We start from the raw sequence: 21,633 nt of genomic DNA, 5'->3' as shown, positions 1-21,633 counted from the left end.
CATTGGCTTATTTTCTGCTCTTGAAAATTCTCCTGGCTGCTTTTCACTTCTTCTTGTTGGAAAAGCACAATTCTCTGATTGAATTTTATTCTGCCATCTTTATCTGGAAATCTCGTGAGGAGCTTTTAGATAAATAAAAGAAAGATAGAAAAAAAGTCCTGGACATTCCTGGGCCCAACCCTGGACCTTCCATTTCAGAGGGTCTGGAATGGGGCCCAAGTATCTCCTTTTTAAAAGCATCCCTGTGGTTCTTAGGATCGACCAAGTTTAGATCCGTGATCCTTATTAAAGGATGTATGTTTGTCTCTTACCTTTTAATTAGCCTATCTGAAGAACAAGTTTAGTATATAAAACACTGAAAATTTCTCAGAAAGACCCAATAAATTTAAAGATGCTCTTTGTGGTTTATTTGCTTGCTTGTTTCTGAAATACCCTCATACAAACAGGGCAAGAAAGCCTGTCTCCAGAGAATGGAAATGAAAGTTGATCGTTTTTTGTAGTGGTCCCTGAGAGAAATATCCCTAGGCCTAGGGAGAGAAATTCCTAGGCCTGAAATTCCCTTCTAGACCTCTGAAGCTTTTAGTTTCTGCTCGCATTTGTAGAGTGAATTATTCATTGGTGCTTTTAAGAAGCATTTTGAATGCTGTGTGTGCTAACATTGTCTAAGTGGTGCTCCTTCGTCAGAACTCGATGATCCTACAGGATATCGCCCACAACAGGTCTTTAATCCCGTTTAGGATTTGACAGGTAAAAGGGAGCCATAAAGAGTGATGGTTTTACCTGGATCTATTCAAGCTGTTTCCTTCAACTAGATATAAAACCTCAATGATTTTTATGGCGGCTAAGGACTGGAAGCTCAAAGGAAAATGTGGATTTAAATAAACCTTTAAAATAATAGTTTTGAAATAATTTTTTATTGAAGAGGTGAATTTAGAAGTGACATTTTTTTAATTTGTCTTTTATAGTTAACAGAAGAAATAGTTAATATTTAAAACTGTGCACTAAAAATATCTCACATGCGGCCACTAGGCTTTTGCAATATCGGGTCTCCCATCCATGCTCCTCTAAATTCATTGGGGAAAGAATCTATTGATTATGTAGTGTCTGCTCTCCATGTGCGCCCTTTCATTCCTGGTCCTTGTAGGTGGGAGATAGTGTTTTTACTAAATCTTCCTTTTAAGGAATGATTGTGATAAACCAACTCAAAGAACCAAATGGTGCTTTCAACATACGAGATTTCCCTCTTTTGCATTATTTTTTCTCTAAGGCACACTCTCTAAGGAAATATTGCGTTTTCACATTCTCTTGGATCTAGGTTTATTAGGTAAATTGTGACATGTCCAGAGTATCAGTAGAGAAAAAATGACGTGGGTTATTTATTTAAGTGGAACTCACATGAGGGCAACCTTCAAGTAAGTGCGTTCTTCTTTCATCCGTTTGTCTAATTATAATTTTTAAATTGTTCTATACGCGTGTCTTCATTTTTAAATAACTGCAACAATCGATATTCTAGTGGGTCTATATAGTCCCTCAGAATTTCCAGACTTGGGGGGATGAGAGGCGACATTCCATCCTGCCCCTTTGGACTGACAGATGAGGAACTGAAAGCACAGACTTGCTTTCAAAGCGTGACTTGTCAGAGGTCATGCCTCCCAGCACACGGCCTCTGGATCCCCAGAGCGATGTCCTTTTTGCTGAAGGCCACTGCCTCTCACGTCATCTAGCAGCACCTGTTAGAATGAGGTCACATTTCACTCTGTATGTGAAATGTACCCTGATCCAAAATGTAAATTTATGATCACCCATTTTTCTAGGCAAATCTGTAGATTCAGAGGAAATGGAAGAAACGCAACGTGAAATAATGAAAGTAGCTGTTATAAAAGAGGAATAGCAACATGAAATCCACAGGGAAGTGAGCACCGAGATGCTGTCAAATGAAGAGTTCCCCTGTGGACCATTAGTCAGCATCCTGTGGCTGTTTCGTTACCCACAGCGGCCAAAGTCGGGACCCACGAGAAGTGAGAGTGCAGACCCGGCTGTTAGTGAGCTTGCTCTTTCATGTTGACCTCTTGGTTTTGGAGCAAATTTAAGTGCTTTGAATGTAGAGGAGAGAATTTGGATTCTTGACCTGGAGATGGGATTAGAAGAGAGATTGGGATGATTTTGGGTAATCTGAGTGTGTTCAGTGCAAACCTGCTGGGCAGGTGAAAAGTTCTCCTAGTTAAATCTCTTAGCGTGAACATCCCCAAAGTATTGTCTCTACTTCCTTCGAGGAGACTTACTCACAGGCGGTTTTCGTTAGCTCTGTGTGGGAGGAGCCACCTAGCCCTGACAACAGGCCCTTGGCACTTTGATTTTTCATTTAAACCTTTGGACACAGTTCATATGGCTTCCTGGGTTTACAGTAATACTGCTCAACTGGAGATGATGACGAGGGCATGGTGGCCTGGTGAGAAAAACCGCCGTCAGCTCAGTGCCCCAAACGGAAGCCGCTGCGTCTGTCCACGTGGTCTGTACTCTCTGGGTGAATAAAGGCAGGTCTTAACATCCACGTAAGGGACCAGCTAGTGACCATTTCTGTTCTTCTTTGCTCTCCCTTCGAGGTGAAAGATTCAAAGTTTGCAAACGCTTCCTAACAGGAGCTTCATGATCCGGGTTGAAAGACGCAAAGAAAGAAATGGATTTCACCTGTGGACATGTTATGATTTTTTTTTTTTTTAACTTGTAAACAAAAGCACTAACTTCATCTTTCATTCCTGATTTCTCAATTATCTTTCTCTATAAGGTGACATGTCTGCATTTTTCTTTTTAGGAACCTTTCGAAGAAATACCAACCTAAAAAGAACTCAAAGGAGGAGGAAGAATACAGGTGTGTCTATCGTTGATAATTGTGTGGCAGCATCTCTGTGCCATTGGGGATGATTATGGAGGAAAGGAGAAATACATATCTACAACAGGTTGCATTCCCCCTTCATATTTATGTCAGTTTTTAAAGTGGGGAGAAGCTGCAATAAAAACGTACTCAATTACCTTTTCTTATACTGAATCACTAAACCTATTCCAGATTGTTTCAATTAAAGTAATCAGGAAAAGCTTGGAGTATGATCGAAGCCAATACAGGAAGTGTGGATTATGTGTTCTACAGGCTTGATTTGTTGGGTTTTTTTTTTTCTTTCTGCTTTTTCTCCCCAAATCCCCCCAGTACACAGTAGTATATTTTAGTTGCGGGTCCTTCCAGTTGTTGTTGTTTTGGGTTTTTTTAAATGCTTTTTATTTTTTTAATGATTGGCACCTGAGCTAACATCTGTTGCCAACCTCCCTTTTTTTCCTCCTTTTTCTCCCCAAAGCCCCCCGGTACATAGTTGTATATTTTTAGTTGTGGGTCCTCCTAGTTGTGCTATGAGGGTTGTTACCTCAGCATGGCCTGATGAGCGGTGCTAGGTCCGCTCCCAGGTTCCAAACCAGCCAAACTCTGGGCCACCGGAGCACAGTGCAAGCACGAATTTAACGACTCGGCCACGGGGCCGGCCCCTTGATTTGTTTTCGTACCATCAGGAGTCTCTATCGTACCACTCTTTCATCCGAGAAATATGTCCGTTTCAATCAGCAATTAAGGCATCTTATTTATTTATTTATTTATTTATTTATTTATTTTTGAGGAAGATTAGCCCTGAGCTAACATTTGCTGCCAGTCCTCCTCTTTTTGCTGAGGAAGACTGGCCCTCAGCTAACATCCGTGCCCATCTTCCTCTACTTTATACGTGGGACGCCCACCACAGCATGGCTTATCCACACCTGGGATCGGAACTGGTGAACCCCGGGCCACCGAAGCGGAACGTGCGCACTTAGCCACTGCACCACCGGGCCGGCCCCAGCAATTAAGGCATCTTAACATGGACAGCCCAAAAGTATTGTCTCTAATTTAGATCTAAAACGCCCACTACATCAGTACCTACAGCGTGTGTATGTATTTTGGGTTATATTTGGACTGAGTATTAACAAAGCCAAATATTGCCTTCCATAGAGAAATTTGGTTTCGCAAAATGAAAAGGGTTCCCATTGTAATTAATTCGGAGCCATTTTGACAAGAACACTCTCATGTGTAATGAATTGTCAGGATCTCATGGGAGGTGGATGCAAATTAACCTGATCTTAATTAATATTCCGCCAGTGTCAAGCGGTGTTAGGATGGATGTGGCCTTGTTTGCAAAGGAGTCGCGTGTTCTGTTCGTAGGTACACGGCGTGTAAAGCCTTCCTTTCCACCTTGAACGAAATGAACGATTACGCCGGGCAGCATGAAGTCATCTCGGAGAACATGACCTCCCAGATTACCGTGGAGTTAACACGCTATGTCCAGGACCTGAAGCAGGAGCGAAAATCGGTAACAGAAATTTGTTCTTCCTTCCTAAGAGACGGACCAAAGATAATGCGAGTATCTCTAGAAGCTTTCAAGTTAAATGGAATCCTGTAAGATGCTGGATTGTAAACTGACACCTTTGAGTCTCGTACGAAAGTTATGGAGCCTGTTCCTAGAAAGTGTTTCTAGGTCTTCACACACAATTTCAGGAGTCCCTCAGACACTCAAACTCGTCTGTGGACCCCAGAATACTAATCTTTTGAGGAATTTAAATATATTTGAGGATATCAGAGATGAAAAGAGTAAGCAATATAATATGGTGTATGCTCTGTGGAATAAATAGTATTAAAATAAATGCGTATAAGAAGTTCAGAAAAACCAGAAAGATGGCCTCAGTTACATCCACCTCGCTCTTTGGCTCATTCAGTGCCGTCTAATGAAGAAGACCCTTTTGTTCCTCTTGACGCCATTACAGTCTTTTCATAGCTTTATTGTTAACAAAGGAGAAAAATGTACACTCCAGTAAAGTCTATTCATAGTCAAGATTTTGCCCAAAGAGATTTATCTTTAAGCCGTGGTCCTTGTGCTTCCATCGCTTGTGAGGTGGCACCATAAGAACTTCTTAGTCATAAAGTACCAAAGTTGGCCGGGGATACACTTTTTTATATAAATTTGAGTCCATAATAATTCTTTTCGTGCTCTGGAGATCCACGAGCCAACAAGATAGAGAGGGTTCCTGCTGAAATGGAGGAGACATTAAATAATAATGACCAAAATAATGATTTAATGGAAGTGATGATAGTTGCTACAGAGTATGAGTACAGCTGCTGCGAGAGCATTTAACAGGGATGCTCACATGTTCATGCTCCGGGTCAGGGAGGAGCCTCCCGGGGGCCTCACCAGTTAAGGCTAAACCAGACCTGAGGGCTGAGTAGGAGTTGCCTGGGACAAGCATTCAAGATGCAGGAAGGTGTTTGGAACATCTGAGTTTCGTTCTTTCTAGCCTATATGTGCACACGTGGCTTTGGGTATATTTAGAAGTTAGGAAGAGATACATGCCTTAAGATCAACCCATTGGTTTTTTAAAAAAATGTCGATAAACTGAGATGAAGTTTTTATCCATTCACAACTGGACACAATTTTGCTCCCCACCCCAGCACCATTTGTCAATGTCTGGAGATACATTTGGTTGTCAGGGAGATTGTCGCTGGAGGATTGCTACTGGCCTCCGGTGGGCAGAACCCCGGGATGCTGGCAAACATGCTACAACGCACAGAACAGCCTCCCGAACAAAGAATTACCTGGTCCCTAATGTCCGTGGTGCTGGGGTTGAGAAACTTTGCACTAGAGCCCCAAATTAGACGACAGTTTCCATTAGACCATCCATTACAGAAGATCTTTTCTTTTATACAATGGAAAGGAAGCAGAACACTAAGGTTCAGGATGAAGCACAAATACCTAATATCATCATAAAGTAAATACAATAAATCTGAACACGATGCTGGACTGCTTCCCCGGTTCTTGAACTTCCCTCGACCTTGCAGAGTTTATACTTTCTTCCTGTTTGTTACTCTGGTCCAGTGCTCTGTTTCTTGACTGACCTCCCTCCACCCATATAGTGTAGCATTTTAGCAACACTCTAAACAAAAACTCAGTGCATTTACCTTAGTCTGGAATGTAAATTCTACTTCTGGAGTGAATCGTGGGATGTGGAGCTCATATAACGTGGCCTCCTGTTATTTCTTTGAATTCCTCTTCTCCAACCACATGGCCTCCTCATCCATGCCCCATGTGATCCTGCCTCAGGGCCTTTGCATGGGCTATTCTCTCCTTGGATAGCTTTTCCCCAAGCCATCTGCAGAGCTCACTTGCTGACTTCTTTCTCAGGAATCGCCTTCTCATTGAGATCTATCTTGTCCACCTTGTTTAAAATTACAGAGTCCCTCCCACCTTTCCCCCCACTTCGTTCCTCTCCCCATCTTCACCACCTTCCTCTGCTTTACTTTTTTTCATCAATACTCACCAGCGTCTAACATTTTACAGATTTACTTGTTTCTTTTCCCTTCACCCCACACTAGAATGTAAGCCCCACAAGGGCAGGAATTCTCTTGTCCACTGTTGTTTCCTGAGCACCTGGAACAGTGCCCAGTGTGGCTCAGAGCAGGCTCTCGACAAACACTCCTGTAGTGAAAGAGAGAGTGGGGAAGTAGAAGCAGCAGCCTTCGACACAGCTTAGTTCTCAGCTAGACGTTGTTCACTGGCGGAGCATCCTTGTATTTCTTTGCCGTGTTATGATTGGGTTCTTTTGTTTTGCTTACTCACTATTAATCATATGTCCTTTTTACAGTCCGTCCTATCTGTATTTTGAGTTCTGTTCCTTTTTTATCAGAAATTATAGTAATTTATAAATTATAGGTAGTAGAGATATGCATTAAATAATGTCTTGCAATATACAGTGTTCCTTTTATTTTAAGGAGAATTACAGGTGTACATCTCTGACTCAGAGGTTCTTTTAGGAAGAGCTGCAAACACTGGGCTTTCTTGAGTCATTTTGTGATTACAGTCATGGGTCCTCACGTAACGACGGGGATCTGCTCTGAGAAATGTGTCGTTAGGTGATTTCCTCGTTGTGCAAACATCATAGAGTGCACGTCCACAAACCTAGGTGGTACAGACCACTACACACCTAGGCTATATGGGACTAATCTTATGGGACCACCGTCATCTATGCGGCCCATCGTTGACCTAAATGTCGCTATGCGGCGCATGACTGTATATTAAAATGAAATTTTAGGAAACTGTGAAACCTCTTAAAATTCTAGAAAGAATATCAGTAAGCAAATTTGTGGTGTTTTGATATAATGTATCGTGAACATTTTTGCTTTCTTCTGCCTAATAGTTACCATTGTTTTGAATGACTGCATAATGTAGCGTGATGTTGCGTGTTGATACACTGTAATTTTTTTAATTATTCTGATACTGTTGGATATTTAATTGTTTGGCCTCAGTGTTTATTCTTCAGATGATGGTAACTGACATCCATTGCACTTTACATTTAGTCCTCACAGTGTCCCTTGGGGAGGAGGGACCCGGATCTTACACATTTCACTCAAGTCGAGGAGCCTGGAGGCAGCAAGCGGGGAGAGTCAGGGCTGTCACGAATGTGGTGGAGCTGGGTTTCATACCCGGACAGCCTGTCTCGCCGGGCAGCACATGTTCGCACGCATGTTTTTGTTTCCACTGAGTTGCTCTCTTTAACTCACATCGGAGCACGCCAGATTGAATAGGGTGAACACCTTCGCCCGCAGTCAGCCTTAGAACAGGGGTCCCGAGACCGGCTCAGACTAACCAATACTTCTCCTTTAGAGCTTTCACTTTTGGCTACCCTGACTTTTCTTAGTAAATGATCTAATTTTCGTAAGGATGACTCTGAAAACCACAATAGAATGTGATCGCTTCCACTTTCTGGTGACATTAATTATTGGCAGAAGTGGCCCAACAAAGCTAGAACTCGAATCCGGGTCTTCTGACGTCAAATCCAGTTGCCTCTTTGCTGCGCTGCCATGAGGGGCTGACAGTGTGCTCAGATCTTCCTTAGAAGAGGGGAGAGCCAAAACCAGTGGTGTGTCCACAGACCTGCAGCTCCATACAAGGCTGTTGGGCGAGGAGAGGAAAGGACACGGGCCTTCCGTTCAACAGGTGGGCTGAGGATTCTGGCAGCCCACCAGCTGTGAAACCTTAGGCAGGTCATGAAAACTCTCTGAGCTCCCAGTTCTGAGTCTGTAACTGATCGCAACCACCCTACAGAGCTGGAGGGAGGATTGGGAGTAGACAAGCGCAAACCACCTATCACCGCTCGAGGATATGGAAATCTAGGCACTGCGCGCCCAGTACGTCTTGTCATGGGCATCCTGTTTCTCAGTATGACATCTCTCTTCTACCCCAGAGCTTTTTGATCAGGGTTTATTACAGAAAACAGTAGCATATACGGTCTTCCTTGTGACCGTCTATCCTGACCGTAATGGTCCAGTGCATTTAAAATGACCTTTCTAAACGTGTCGAATTGGTGGATGGCATTGAAAACAAGCTGCTTTAAGAAGTTTAGGTCCAGCTGCTATTTCTCATGGCTGCCTGGAAATAATGTCTTGCTTTATTAACATCAGTATAATACCTTTTGGGCCATTTGATACAGTGGTGGAATCCTGTCTGCCCAAAAGGACGATTTAGAATTTACAGGATTACTGCTGAAGCTGTTACTGCATGTAGAGTATTTCCAAGTTGAGTTCAGAATACTAATGGAAAGTTATTTTTCCTCTAGGTTTTGCTGTGTTTGAATAGATGAATCTCTAACAAGAGTGTGCATGGTGAAAAATAGCTCACTATGCAAAAGATGAGATTTCCTTCCCTTTTTTATTAAATTGAAAGGAAGTAGAAGAAAGTAAGGTCGTGGGAAAGGCAGACATTCTCCTTGCCTTTGGGGCCACACCGCGATAAACAAGCTGTTCGATCTTCAAGTCTTAAAACCTCCGATTGGAAAATAGGCTAGTGCTTGCTGTTTGCGTTTTTAGGAGAGAAGATGATTTTTTATGCAGCAGTTTCTACAGATACTATATTCTCATGTTGCAGTGCAGCCCACTCACATAATATTTGGAATAACCAGTGTTTGTCCTGACACACAAATCTGTAGGCTCGTTTTGATGAAAAGATTTGATTTTTTAAAAGTAAATTCTTTCCAAGAGAACCTTGACTTGCCTTCTGCAAGAGCGTAGGCGTTCAGGCTCTTCCCCGCCTGCCTGCCGTCTGAGCAGTAGTTCTCAGCAGGAACAGGAGCGCTCCTGGAAGACGGATGGGGTGCCTCTTAACTTCTTCCCTGAAGGGGCTCCACTCCGGCGGCTGTGTTTTTGGCAAGATGCTCACCTTCTCGTTAGAGATAATGGGATCAGCGACCCGTCTCTGGGGCGAATATAAATCCACATACACGGTGCCAGTTCTTTGCTTTGTATTCAGTCTTTTATTTGCAAACATAAATCATCAATAAATCTGTACTCTGTGACAATGTCTAGGATTTGTTTGTGTTCACTGATAATGAGGAGAAATAACTGGGAAATCAGCAGTTCTTTATAAGCCAACATGATTAGTTTTAATGAATAAAATCTGGAAATTTTATGCTTGCCTGATTTTCCTAGATTTCTGCAAATTTACAGTGAACACAACATCCATCATCTCTTCAAGCTGACCACATACCCAAAGAACTTATTTTTCTTTTATTTACTCTCCCTCTGTGGGGGCGGGAAGGCGGTGCCGTGACTCATGTGTTAGTTGCCAAATTCTTTAAAGAATGTTACTAAAACTCGGAATTAAAGAACAGACACTCACAATCTTTATAAATCAAAATCCTCATTTTTCTGTTTCCTTCTGGATGTCACTTGTAGCTATATAGATATATATAGAGAGAGAGCTGTCTCACTTGATATAAATATCTATATATCTATAGCCCTCTCTTTATATATATCTCTATAAATAGAGATATATATAATATTTAAGAGTTTTAGTCCTAGTATAGATATAATTTATATTTTTCCTTATTCCCCATTTAATCTATATTTTCCAGATTTCTACATGAAAACATATAATTATAATAATTAGAATTTTAGTGGCTATGTGTTATTCTAACACTATTATAATTCACTTAATTAATTCTTTATTATTTGAACTATAGGCTATTACCAGGTTCTGATTATTTATTTATTTAGTTGTATAAACAATACTGCAGTGAACTCTTCACTTTTATAGCTATTTTCCTTCTGTGTAGAGTGGGGATTATTTCTCCAAGCTAAATTCCCAGAAACGAGAATATGAGAGGAAAGCGTACGTGATTTATGGTTCTTGATTAAGCTTTGGCTATTTATAAGACTAATGGTCTTTAACAGAAGTGGAGATGAGATTCCCAGGTCACTAACTTGGATGCGAATTGGCTTATCTGAGACATGGGTAATTCAGAATTGTTTCAGATATAGTCCTCCTTAAGAACTATATATGATGAATACACTCTTATTAGCGATTTTTGCACATTGAATCGAGTTTTTAAAGAATTTTAGAGAGACTGTTTGATTCAGCTCCAGCCTTTGAGTGTGTCTGAGGTTATCCTCAGTGATCACCACCAACCGCCTATGAGGGATTTATGGAGGTCTGTGCTCCAGAAGAGGAACCAGGAGGTTCCGGCCAACATTTACTGGAAGCTCCGAGTAAACGTCTCCCAGCAGGTGGAAAGTGTGGTTCATCACAGAGGGTTGGCCAGGAGCAGAATCACTTTTTGGCAGGGGTTGTCTGAAGACTTCTAGAGGAAACAATTATACAATACCTTCAGTGACGCACTGAAATTTTTATAAACCTCAGAGAATGCTTACAAGACCCACACCATTAGAATTGACCCTTAAAATTGTTTTTTCTTGAGATTTCAGGAATGTTTAAAAATTGATACTAAAAGCTATAACATTTTTCTTAAAGTTCGCTGTTGGACGGGTCCTATTTATGAACCTTATGAAAAGGCTTAATTTCGTATGAGGCAGTTCTGCAGCATGGACTGACTCCGGTATGTTTGGAACATGTTTTTTTAATAAGAGATTACAGCAAATAGATAAAACTTAGCATGAAGCAAAGCAAAAACTAAAGGGAGCTTATATATGATCAAGCTAATCACAAATCTACTTCTGATGTACTCAGTCCAACTGAGATGCAACTATGGATACCATACTGTTATAAAGCCAAAACTTGTAGAAAGAAAACCAAGACGGGTTTTAGATTTCATGATCTGGAAAAAGGAGCAGTGGGTTTCAATGGCAGGTCTTCCTTACTGGTGTTATGGCATTTATTTAAGTAAATCAAAAAGCAAGAAGTCCTTTTATCTTTCAGTAGTTGGTCTTTTGCTTGCGTCACACGGACAGAACACCCACTAAGATCCCCTGGGTTAATGTATCTCGAGGTGTGTTTCGATTTGTGTCTCCTTTGTTTTGAAAGAACATGAGATAGTGGTTTTCTATTAATTAAGGGCCTGTCACCACTGTGGTTCTACAGCCTGTAAAACCATTGGTCTGGTGAACCAAAGAAATTTTACTTTATCGTTTATGGGATAACGTATTTAGTTATCAGAATACTTAGACTCTGTCCTTGATTTCCTGGATTTGATATGTGACTTTGGGTTTCCTGTTTCTTCCTTATGAGTTGGAACGAGACCTTCGTTTTCTTCTAAGAATTGTGAGAACCACTTGACTGTTTTGTGTCCCACCTGACTCTCAGTATCCTGTCACCTATTTGACATCTCCCCTTAGGTGTCTGATGCAGCCTCACCCCTCGCGCCAGTCATTGGAGGCCCTGGACCCCAGCCACAATGTGAACGATGCCCCAGAGTTGTGCAATGCACTGGACCTATTAACCCATCCAAAAACAAACTCTGGATTCCCCAAACTCCTTTTTCGTGCCCCATTCTAGTCTGCATTTCCTCCAGTCAGTAAATAGGACTCCTCTTTTTTTTTTTTTTGAGGAAGATTAGCCCTGCGCTAACATCTGCTGCCAATCCTCCTCTTTTTGCTGAGGAAGACTGGCCCTGAGCTAACATCCGTGCCCATCTTCCTCTACTTTATACGTGGGATGCCTACCACAGCATGGCTTGCCAAGCGGTGCCACGTCCGCATCCAGGATCTGAACCGGCGAACCTGGGCTGCTGAAGCAGAACGTGTGCACTTAACTGCTGTGCCACTGGGCAAGCCCCAGGACTTCTTTTTAACCTGATTGTTCTGGCCAAAAACATGGGGTATCCAGGACTTCTTTTTTCCTTACACCCCATCTTCTATATAACATCAAGTCCTGGTGGCTCTGCCTTCAGTAGATGTTCTGAATCCAGACTCTCCTCAGCACTTCTTCCACGCCCATCCCTAGTCTAGCCCCTCACTATCTCACCTGGGGGGCTGTCCTCCGTCTCCTAAATCCTCTCTCTGCTTCCAGGCTTGCCCCGTAGCCAGTGGTCCAGCTCCCCGTCTCCACCAGCTCTCCCTCAGGCAAGTGCAGCAGCCTCCTCCCTGGTCCCCTGCCACTCCTGCCCCCATTCAGGACATTCTCTGCACAGCAGCCCAAGCAATCTTGCAATGATACAATCACACGGTGTCACTTCCTTTCTTAAATCTTCCGGCAGCTTTCCATCGTGCTCACGTGGCTTGAGAAGCCACTCATGGTCTAGCCCTTGCCTACTTCTGCCTTACCCCCTCATCCCAGTCTAATTGCATTGGCATCTGGCTCTTCCCTGAACACACCAAGCCCTCTGCCACTTCGGAACATCTTCATTTGCTGTTCCCGCTGCCCGAAGGGTGTTTCCCCAGGTCTTTTCAGGTTTACTCCTACACTTTGTTCAAGTCTCAACTCAAATGTCATCCCAGACCACCTTACCTAAAATGCCGCCTGCACCCCCCACCCCTTCCTTCTGTGTTCCCTTCCCCTCTTTCTCTTACCACTGTGTCCACTACGTTTCTAGAGGATGGGGTCTTTGTCTTCTTCGAGCTGCTTTCCTCCTCCTGCAGCAGCGCCCTGCGCGTGCGGGCGTGCCGTGAACGTGGGTTGAATGAATGGTTGAATTACATTTTAAGGCCTTTCAGCCCAGGGAAGTGTTCCTGTTCTAAAGCTTCACCCATCAGCCTGGCACTCTATCTAAAACTCTTATTAATTGTGATCCTCCTAGTTTGGGTTTGGAAGTAACAGCTTTATGCCCTCAGAAGAGATCAAGTGAGGGACGTGAGTCATTCGCTACTTAGTATTGATCATTTTAAGATCCTTTCATCCTAAGAGCTAATTGGGATTCTTCAGAGGAATTAGAATTTTGAGGAATGCGAAAGAAGGGCTTATTGTGAAGAACAGATGACAGACTGCTGGAGTCGAGGTAAATTGTGGATGTGGAGAGTTCCGGTAGCGAAAGCCAGCATGAGAATAACGAGGTCGGAGGTGGGAGGGAGAGGCACGCCAGGGGAGAAGTGAAGGAAGCTCGGCCCATGCTTCTGGGCCTGGACCCGGGCCGTGTGTAGGGTCCCCTGCCCGGTGCCCAGATGGTCAGTGTTGGGGTGAAGGGAAGCAGCTGAGCCTGACACGGGGAGGTGGGCATTTTAGGGACTTGAAACGAGTTCATTGAGAAGGCATTTTTATTACAAAGGAATTTGGGAAAATAGGCCTTACTTTGTAAAAATAGAGCATAACTCCCGTCACAGACATTTCTGGGTTTATGGTTTGGGATTTCAATGAAGGAGTGAAATGCTCGCTTGAACAGGCCTGAAGGTGTTTCAGTTTTCCTACACGGTCCATGTAAATATCTGCACCTCACAGATTTGTCGTTACGTTAATTAATCCCAAGTCACGCTTAGAAACTGCTGGTGTCCACACCACCCCCACTGTGAGTTTTGAGGACATTATTGTATTTGTCACAGACATATTTTCTGGAAGCTGCTTTTTTTCTTTGCCCTTTTCCAGCCTTTGTGTGCCTTTGTTTTCGTCTGTGGAATCTGAGTTTTATTTAAAATTCCAGATGGCTGACTGTCCTCAGATGAGTGTTCACTCTTTTATTTTTTTTTCCACCTTTTTTTTTTTTTGAAGTGGCTGTTCTTACATCAATGCCATATTTTGCATTTTTATGTAGTTTTAAAAATTAAAATGTATATAAATTAAATATATATATATACACACACGTACGTATAGTACAAACGGGCAGCTCTCGTCCCTAATTGTAGGGTGTGAATCAGGAGCAATCTCAGTTTGTCTATTCAGCCTAAATTTGATTTCCTCCAGAGCAGTAAAATCTTCTTAGAAGTTTGGTCATTGTAGTTTTTCTTTCAGTTAATGCTTGCTTGTTTAAGGTTCCCTGTGATTTTTATCTCAGCTACCTCTGGCCACTGGGAAATTTCTAACAAAATTTTTAAGGGTGATTTTATTTGTAGAAATGTCATCTGTATATTTTTAAGGTTCAACCAAAAGTTGAAATGAAAGTCGGTAAGTTTAGCTGTCACCCCAGATACCATCAGGCATTTAAAAAAGTCTATTATTATGTTTGAAGAGAAGCGAAAGCATCTTATTACCGCAGAAAGCAGGGAGCGTTTTTCTGCGTCTCCAGAGATGGCATTTCCCGTCTCCCCTCTGATAGGAGAACCGAGCCCTGATGACTTCACTCCAGCGCTCCACAAGAAGTGCTTATTATCTTTTTCTAGAGAACAATTCCTCTTTCTTTAGGGCTTGGAGGCACACTTTTTAGAGACACACTTGCTCACTGTCCGGCGAAGAAATGTTTTGCCATTGTTGATTAATAAACAACAAACACATCTGGCAAGCCGGCTCGTGTGTTTAACTTGGTGACTGTTAAAATAGCTTTTCTGATTCAAGGAGGGAGGATGGAGCTGGATACAAATGACCGCTGCTATCTAGGTCATGTCTGCTCCGAACCCCGAGGAAGGCTTTTGTTCCTTCTGTTTATTTCCTAAGGGATCAAGCAGCACAAAGTTTTTTTTGCATGTGTTGTAGCCAAATAAATTTTGGAGGAACACAGACGAGGAGAGAAAGATTAGAAGGAAAATCACCGACGCCTGGATTTTTCCTTGCGTCACATGAAATGTTACGCTCACAAGTGTAGTTTTCCGATCATTACTGTAGTCCAGCTGAACTGTGGCTGAGCTGTCTCATGGGAGAAAGCTCACCAGTAAAGTCAGCGTCCACGCCGTGCTTGAAAAATAAATGCATGTTTATTACTAAACATTTAAATGAAGAAGTGGCGGGAGAATGTACTATGTAGGTTTTCAGTCGAAGTCGTCCCTCATGCTTCCAGAATTTGGCCTTTTTTTGAAGACCGTTGTCGTCAGAGAAGTTTCCTTTGGTAATAAAGCCGAGTCGACCTTCCGTGCCGTGTCCGTCACTCTCCACGTGTTCTTGTGCATCCTCTCTCCACCCAGGACCGCCCCAGCAGTAAGGGAGCTTTCGTTTGGTGGAAACGTTCATTTTAAGAGTTGCTGTAGAGATGGAGCGTAAACGTAGGGCACAGCTCTGAATTTGGCGCCGAGGTTTCATTTTTCTTTTCATGTCTGTCTTTGAATCTCCAAGTAAAATTTGGGGGAGTGACCACATGGTTTCAGCAAACTACAGAACATGACGGTCCTACTCTCGAGATGGGGATAGTCCTCTTGACCAGTGGGGAAAGGCACATTTCTGGATGGAGGAGGGACTTCAGGACCGAAGGGGCCTCGCTGGGAGGACACAGCCAACAGCCAAGCCTTTGTCTCGCCCTGAGCCTGTCCCTCGGCCTCCCTGTCTGCCCGTCCCTCTTTCCCCTGAGGACCTCCCTCACTGCTTCGCTCCATTCTTTTTTGAAGTGACGGACGTGGCTTTCAGAAAGCCTGCCCGCGTGCTGTACCGCGCTTCCTCCAGCGTTCGAGGTTGTCCTGACTCTGCCCTCAGCCCTACCTCTTCTCCCTTGGCCTGATCCTTCCTCGCTTGTCGATTCCTACCTTAGACTCGATCTCTTTTCTGTTTTATCCCTGTGTCTATTATGAGACTTGAAAAATGAAGCCCCAAGGGGCTCCTCTCGGGTTCATAGAGACCAAAAAATTGCTGGATGGATAAAACTTCTGTAAAGAGGCGCTTCAAACAGTGAAACACAACCTCAAACGAGAGACAAGAGAATGTTCCCTTAGAAAGGAGCACTGTTCTTAAAAAAAAGAATCTGCTTTCGTCTCCTCGTCCCTGGCCTCCCAGCAGTCGGCTGTCTTTTGTGACTCTGCTCAGCCTAGGGCCCAGCCGGGTAAGATGAAGGGCTCCGAGGCTGTGCCGAGGGGAGGGGGCCTCTTCGTTTCTGCTCTCTCTCACCTTCCCGTCTCCTCCGTAGCACATAGCGCGCCCCTGCCACCAATGCGCACCTTGTCAGTCAGAAAACAGACAGCACATTCAAGCCCAGTAATCGAAGGAAGGTCATTTATTAAAAGGAGCATTTACGACGTTGTGGAGAGGGTTCAGGAAAAGCAGTGAGGGGTGGTGTGGTACCCTGGGGCTAATCGTGGTGGGGAGCTGCTGTGGTCCCCAGATCTCAAAGGGCGGGGAGAGCATTACAAGAACTTCATAGATTAGCTGTGGGGGCTGCTTGACCAGAGCTGTGGCCTTTGGTCGGAGAACCCAGCCAACCCATAGCATCTGAGCGAGGGGAAGCTGGAGATATAAATCCCTGCCCTCTTCTGTGCCAGAACTGCTCCATGGCAAATCAGAACCAGGGGGAAAGGGAGCCGTTCACGTGGTCCACGCCGGTCAGAACAGCCTCGGAGTCAGCCTGACCTCTCAGCAGCTCAGCCCACACCTGATCCAATCCACCAGCAAGTCCTAGTGTTTTCCTGATCAAAGGACCTCCAGCGTCTGACCCTCTCCCCCTACCTGCACAGCTGCCCCGTGGTCCAAGTCTCCATCATCTCCAGGGGAGGAGAGTGCCTCCCATCTGGAACCTTCCTTCCTATCATGGCACTTCTATAGTCTATACTCGGAGTCATCTGTGGCTCCTCAGCTCATTCAGACAGAAAGCCTACAAGACTTGACACGGTCTGCCCCTTTCTTCTCTGACCCCATCCCCTAATGTTCTTGAGGCTCACCCTGGTCTAGCCCTCTGGTGTCCTTGCTGGTCAACACCAGGCACATACCTGCCTCAGGGCCTTTGCAGATAGCGAGGAGGTGAATTTATCTTTAAGTTTAAAAAGATCTAAGTAATGGAAATATTCGTCTGCACAAGACTTTTATGCAAATGTTTGCAGCAGCATTATTTGTAATAGCACCAAATTGAAAGAACCCAAATGTCCATCAGCTGGTGAATGGGTAAACTAATTGTGGTATACAGCCATACAATGGAATATCACTCAGCAATAAAAAAAGAATAAGGTGTCGATCCATGTGACAGCATGGATGAACCTGGAAAACATTATGCTAAGTGAATATTATGAAATAATGAAGGCATTATGCCAGTCACAAAAGACCTCATACTGTGCGCTTCCATTCACATGGGACATCCAGAATAGGCAAATCTATGGAGACAGAAAGTAGGGTGGTGGTTGCCTAGGGCTGGGGAGGATGTGGGAACAGGAGGGTGACAGCTAAGAGGGACAGGGTTTCTTTTCGGGGTGATAAAAATATTCTATAATTGATTGTGGTGATGGTTGCATCATTTTGTGACTATACTACAAGCCGATGAATTGTACACTTTAAATGGATGAGTCGTATGGTACGTGAATTGCATCTCAAAGCAGTTAAAGATCTAAGTGACTGCTGTCTTAAGAACACATTCCTGTCATTTTCACAAGTAGTGTGTAAGTCTTAGAATTCATTATTATTGTATCTAAAGTTTTAAAGGGAACTGACTCCACGACTATTCTTTTTTCATTTCTCCTTTATTTTTTAACTCTTAAATTTCCTTGGAGCGCACGTGCTAGGTTGTCAATATTTGGATGTCGTTTAAGTGAATGAGTGTTTTCCTCGTGTGTTAATGTGGGGAGCAGGGGTACTAATCGTGGTCTGTTTTTCCACCTCCAGCACTTTCATGAGGGCCGCAAGGCCCAGCAACACATAGAGACCTGCTGGAAGCAGCTCGAATCAGTAAGTGAAAGCACACGGCTCAAGAAATGTCTCTATAGACCTTCTAATTTGAATTTAAATTAAGCTTGAATCAATCAGTAAGGACAAAACAAAGACACTTAAGAAATGTCTTTAGAGATTTTTCTCATTTGAATTTGTTTCTAGAAACCATTATCTAGAGTAAAACATTGAGCCAAAAGAGCTCAAGTAGAGTATTTTTCTAAAAATCATATGGAAAGAGCAAAGAGGAGACAGTTTGGGTGGGAATAAATGCAGATTTTAAAATAACTTTGTGAAATTATGACATGTAACAAATCAGTTCAGAGAAGAACGGTCTTTTGGAGGTTTAGATAAAATCGTGTTTTCTCCTAGAAATCTCATGACCTCTTTAATAATTACTCTCCCTGCCACCCTTTTCCTTCGCTTTTAGAGTAAAAGACGATTTGAGCGGGATTGCAAAGAGGCTGACCGAGCACAGCAGTACTTTGAGAAAATGGATGCGGACATCAACGTTACAAAAGCAGATGTCGAAAAGGTGAGGCGAAAGTGAGCCTTCCGTTCATTTCCTTTTTTACTGTTCGACACACATCCTCCCAGACTGACTGTCCTTAGTTCTCCTTTCTGAGGCAACCACAAAAGACCACTCAATTTGGGATCGTTTTCCCTCTGTGTCACCTGTCCTGGGAACCAGAAACTAAAATTTGGGGAATCTTCGTGTCATGATTTGAACAATTTATCGCTTTGTTTACTCACCAGGATGGTAACGGGGAGACGTAGACCCTGAAGGGACCGTGGGAGGGCGGTTTCCGGAGATTGTGGCTTTCTCTTAATGGCTTTTCAAAGAAAAAGTGAACCCCTTGAAAGCTGGAGCAGACGTTCAGCGCCATCTGGAAGAGCTTGGCTGCTCCTGAATGCTTCCATTAAAAAGATAAAGAGACTCCCTCCCACGGCTTGGCCTCACTTCTGGTTGATTCCTTCAGGTTGCTGACAGGTTGTAGTTGAGGCATTTTACAAGTCCTCTCAGAAGCCTTTCTCCAAATGGACTTGTGCTGGCAATGAAGAGCATTTCAAAGCTGGTACTAGTTCTTCTTGTGGTTGATATGTGTGTTTTCCCTAGAAGCTGAATTTTCTTGTTAGGAAGGTCATCAATATAGTGTAAACAAAATGAGGCAGTTAAGGAACAGTGCTCATTCGTTACTGCCCAGGGCTGTTTTCATAGATTTCTTTCACTTCTGCCAGATGAGTTGGAGATGGGTTTACTTTGAAAATTGTGTGAATTAGTTATTTTGTTATTTGCCCAATTCTCCTAGATTCCTTGCTTAAAGACTGTGTATATATTAGTCTGCCTTCCTCTAAAATTACCTAAGATATTGAAATACACTATCTCAGTATCTATATTTGATCTTGAGTGGCGATGTTGACTTTACCAAAATATATACTAACTTGCTGGTAAGTGTACTATAAATCACCATAAATTTGTCATAGGTTCTCATTAAAATAGCCAGCTCCCCCAAGTATTTAAAAGGTTATGCAATTAAAATAGATTGACCCAAAGTTTATCCAATAAAACAGTTTGGGTTAAATGAGGTGAAATCAGTGTGTGTGTCACAGAAACAAATCTAGCACAAAAGTACACATTCTCTATCAAATATATTTTGTTATCCTCAATGTAAAACTGGAGTGATTTTTATTTGTTGAAAGACTTTTTAAAAGAAATAACTTTTAGTGGTCTTTTCTTGGTATAAAAGCTGTCCACGCTCGTTGTAGAAATATCTGAAAATACAAACAACTAAAGGGGGAGAAAAACTTTAAAACATCCAGCTATTGCTAATAAAAGGGATTTTACGTTTCAGAGGCTTTTCTTTAAAAAATAGTATATATTATCTCTGTACAATGTAAAGAAGAATACCAAAAGGAACACCTGCTAATCTACAGCCTGTCTTAAGAAATAAAGTCTTATTGGTGCCTTTGAAGTCCCCCTCCTAACTTCGTCCTTTTTCTCCCCACCCAGGTGCCTTGCTAAACTCTTTCTATTTCTCTTTTGGGTTTTCGGTAGAGACAGTCCTATCACCAGCAAATAATGGCGGTTTTATTTCTACTTTTTAAATCCTTATGCCTTGTGTTTATTTTTCTTATCTTGCTCTGCTGTTTCTGACCTCCATTGTGCTGGCAGAGCCGTCCTTGGGGACTTCCTTATCTTGTTCTTGATTACAAAGACAGCGCTTCTTCAAATGTGTCCCCACTAAGCAGGATTTTACTATTCCCTTTAGCAGGTTAAGGGATTTCCCTTTTCTTTGTGTTTTTCCAAGAGTTTTTTTTAAGCTTGACTTGATATTGAATATCATCCAATACTTTTTTCTGCTTCCTTTAATCCATTAATGTGATGGATTACATTAATCACTTTTCTCATATGGAACCAAATTAGCATTCCGGGGGGCAAATCCAACTAGATGATGATGTATTATTTTTTTATACATAGCTGAATTTGTTTTGTTAATATTTTACTTAAGGTTTTTACATCTATATTCATTGAAACTGGTCTATAATTTTTCTTTCTTATCTCTCCTAGTTTGCTTTACTTACTCGTTTTGGAAAGTTGCTCTTTTTTCTGGTTTCTGAAATAATATATGTGAGATGAAATTGTTCCTGAAATGTTTTGTAATACTTTGTTTTGGGAAAGTTTCTAACTACTGATTTGGTGCCTTTATTGTCTGCTTTTTCTTCGGTTGGTCCTGGTGGGTTATTTTTTCTGGGACTATATCTGTTTCTTTGTAAGGTTTCAAATTTATTGGGCAGAAGTTGCCCATAGTATTCTCTCCCTTTAAGTTTTGCTGCGTCCATTGTTGTGTGCCCTTAATTTCTTCCTAATATTGCTTATTTATACCTTTTATTAAAATCAGATTTCTAAAATCATTTTTATTAGTATTTTCCAAGAACCGAAATTTGTGTTTGTGGAGCTTCTCTATTCTATTTTTATTCTCTATTTCGTTTAGTTTCTTTTTCTTCTTCCTCTTTTGTCAATGTATTTGGATTTATTCTATTGCCTTTTGGAAAACTTCTTTCTTCAACTGCTCACTTCATTTCAACTTTTCTTCTTTTTATAAGCATTTAAATAACAAATTTCCCATTTAAGTACTGTTTTATATAGTAGTATTATTGTTCACTTCCAGATATTTTTCATTTCTTTCACTATTTAGTCTCTCCTATGATTTATTTAGAATCATATTTTAAAATTTCCAATTGATGGCATATTTAAACTTATCTTTTTGCTATTGATTTCTAATTTAATTGCATTGTGGTTGTGGAAAGCCTGACTTTGAGCCTTTTCTGTTTGTTGAGACTTGCTTTGTGGCCGGTACATGGTCAGGTTTTATAAATGTCCTATAAGTAAATGAAAAGAATGGGTATTCTCCATTTCTTGGTTGCCAAGTTCTACATATTTTCATTAGATCAAACCCGCTGGTGATCCAAATGTTCCCATTATTAAGGATTTTTTGTCAGCTTGTTGTAACATTTTGTGAGAAAGACGTGTCGCTTCTTTGTCCTTTCTTTCTTTGTCTGTAAAGTGGGAACACAGAACAGGGTTGATGCGAGGTTTAGTTGGGTTAATATGTACAAGGCACTCCAAGCCATTTATGGCAGTGCCGGTGCT

The 21,633-nt window shown here is 42.3% G+C and overlaps 1 protein-coding gene across 29 annotated transcripts in view; it reads left to right on the top strand.

The window, feature by feature from the left end:
* FNBP1 (formin binding protein 1) overlaps nt 1-21,633 on the top strand; it is a 121,157-nt gene that overhangs the window by 50,328 nt on the left and 49,196 nt on the right. For all 29 annotated transcript variants that reach the window (XM_070596950.1, XM_070596949.1, XM_070596938.1 and 26 more), the window contains exons 3-6: nt 2,813-2,869; nt 4,235-4,382; nt 17,940-18,002; nt 18,412-18,516. In XM_070596950.1, coding sequence (XP_070453051.1) covers nt 2,813-2,869; nt 4,235-4,382; nt 17,940-18,002; nt 18,412-18,516 — 373 coding nt within the window. The remainder of the gene's footprint in view (nt 1-2,812; nt 2,870-4,234; nt 4,383-17,939; nt 18,003-18,411; nt 18,517-21,633) is intronic.

The sequence above is a fragment of the Equus przewalskii genome, chromosome 26, assembly GCF_037783145.1.
Source record: "Equus przewalskii isolate Varuska chromosome 26, EquPr2, whole genome shotgun sequence".
NCBI classification, from domain to species: Eukaryota; Metazoa; Chordata; class Mammalia; order Perissodactyla; family Equidae; genus Equus; species Equus przewalskii.
This window is presented reverse-complemented; position numbering and strand designations above follow the sequence as displayed.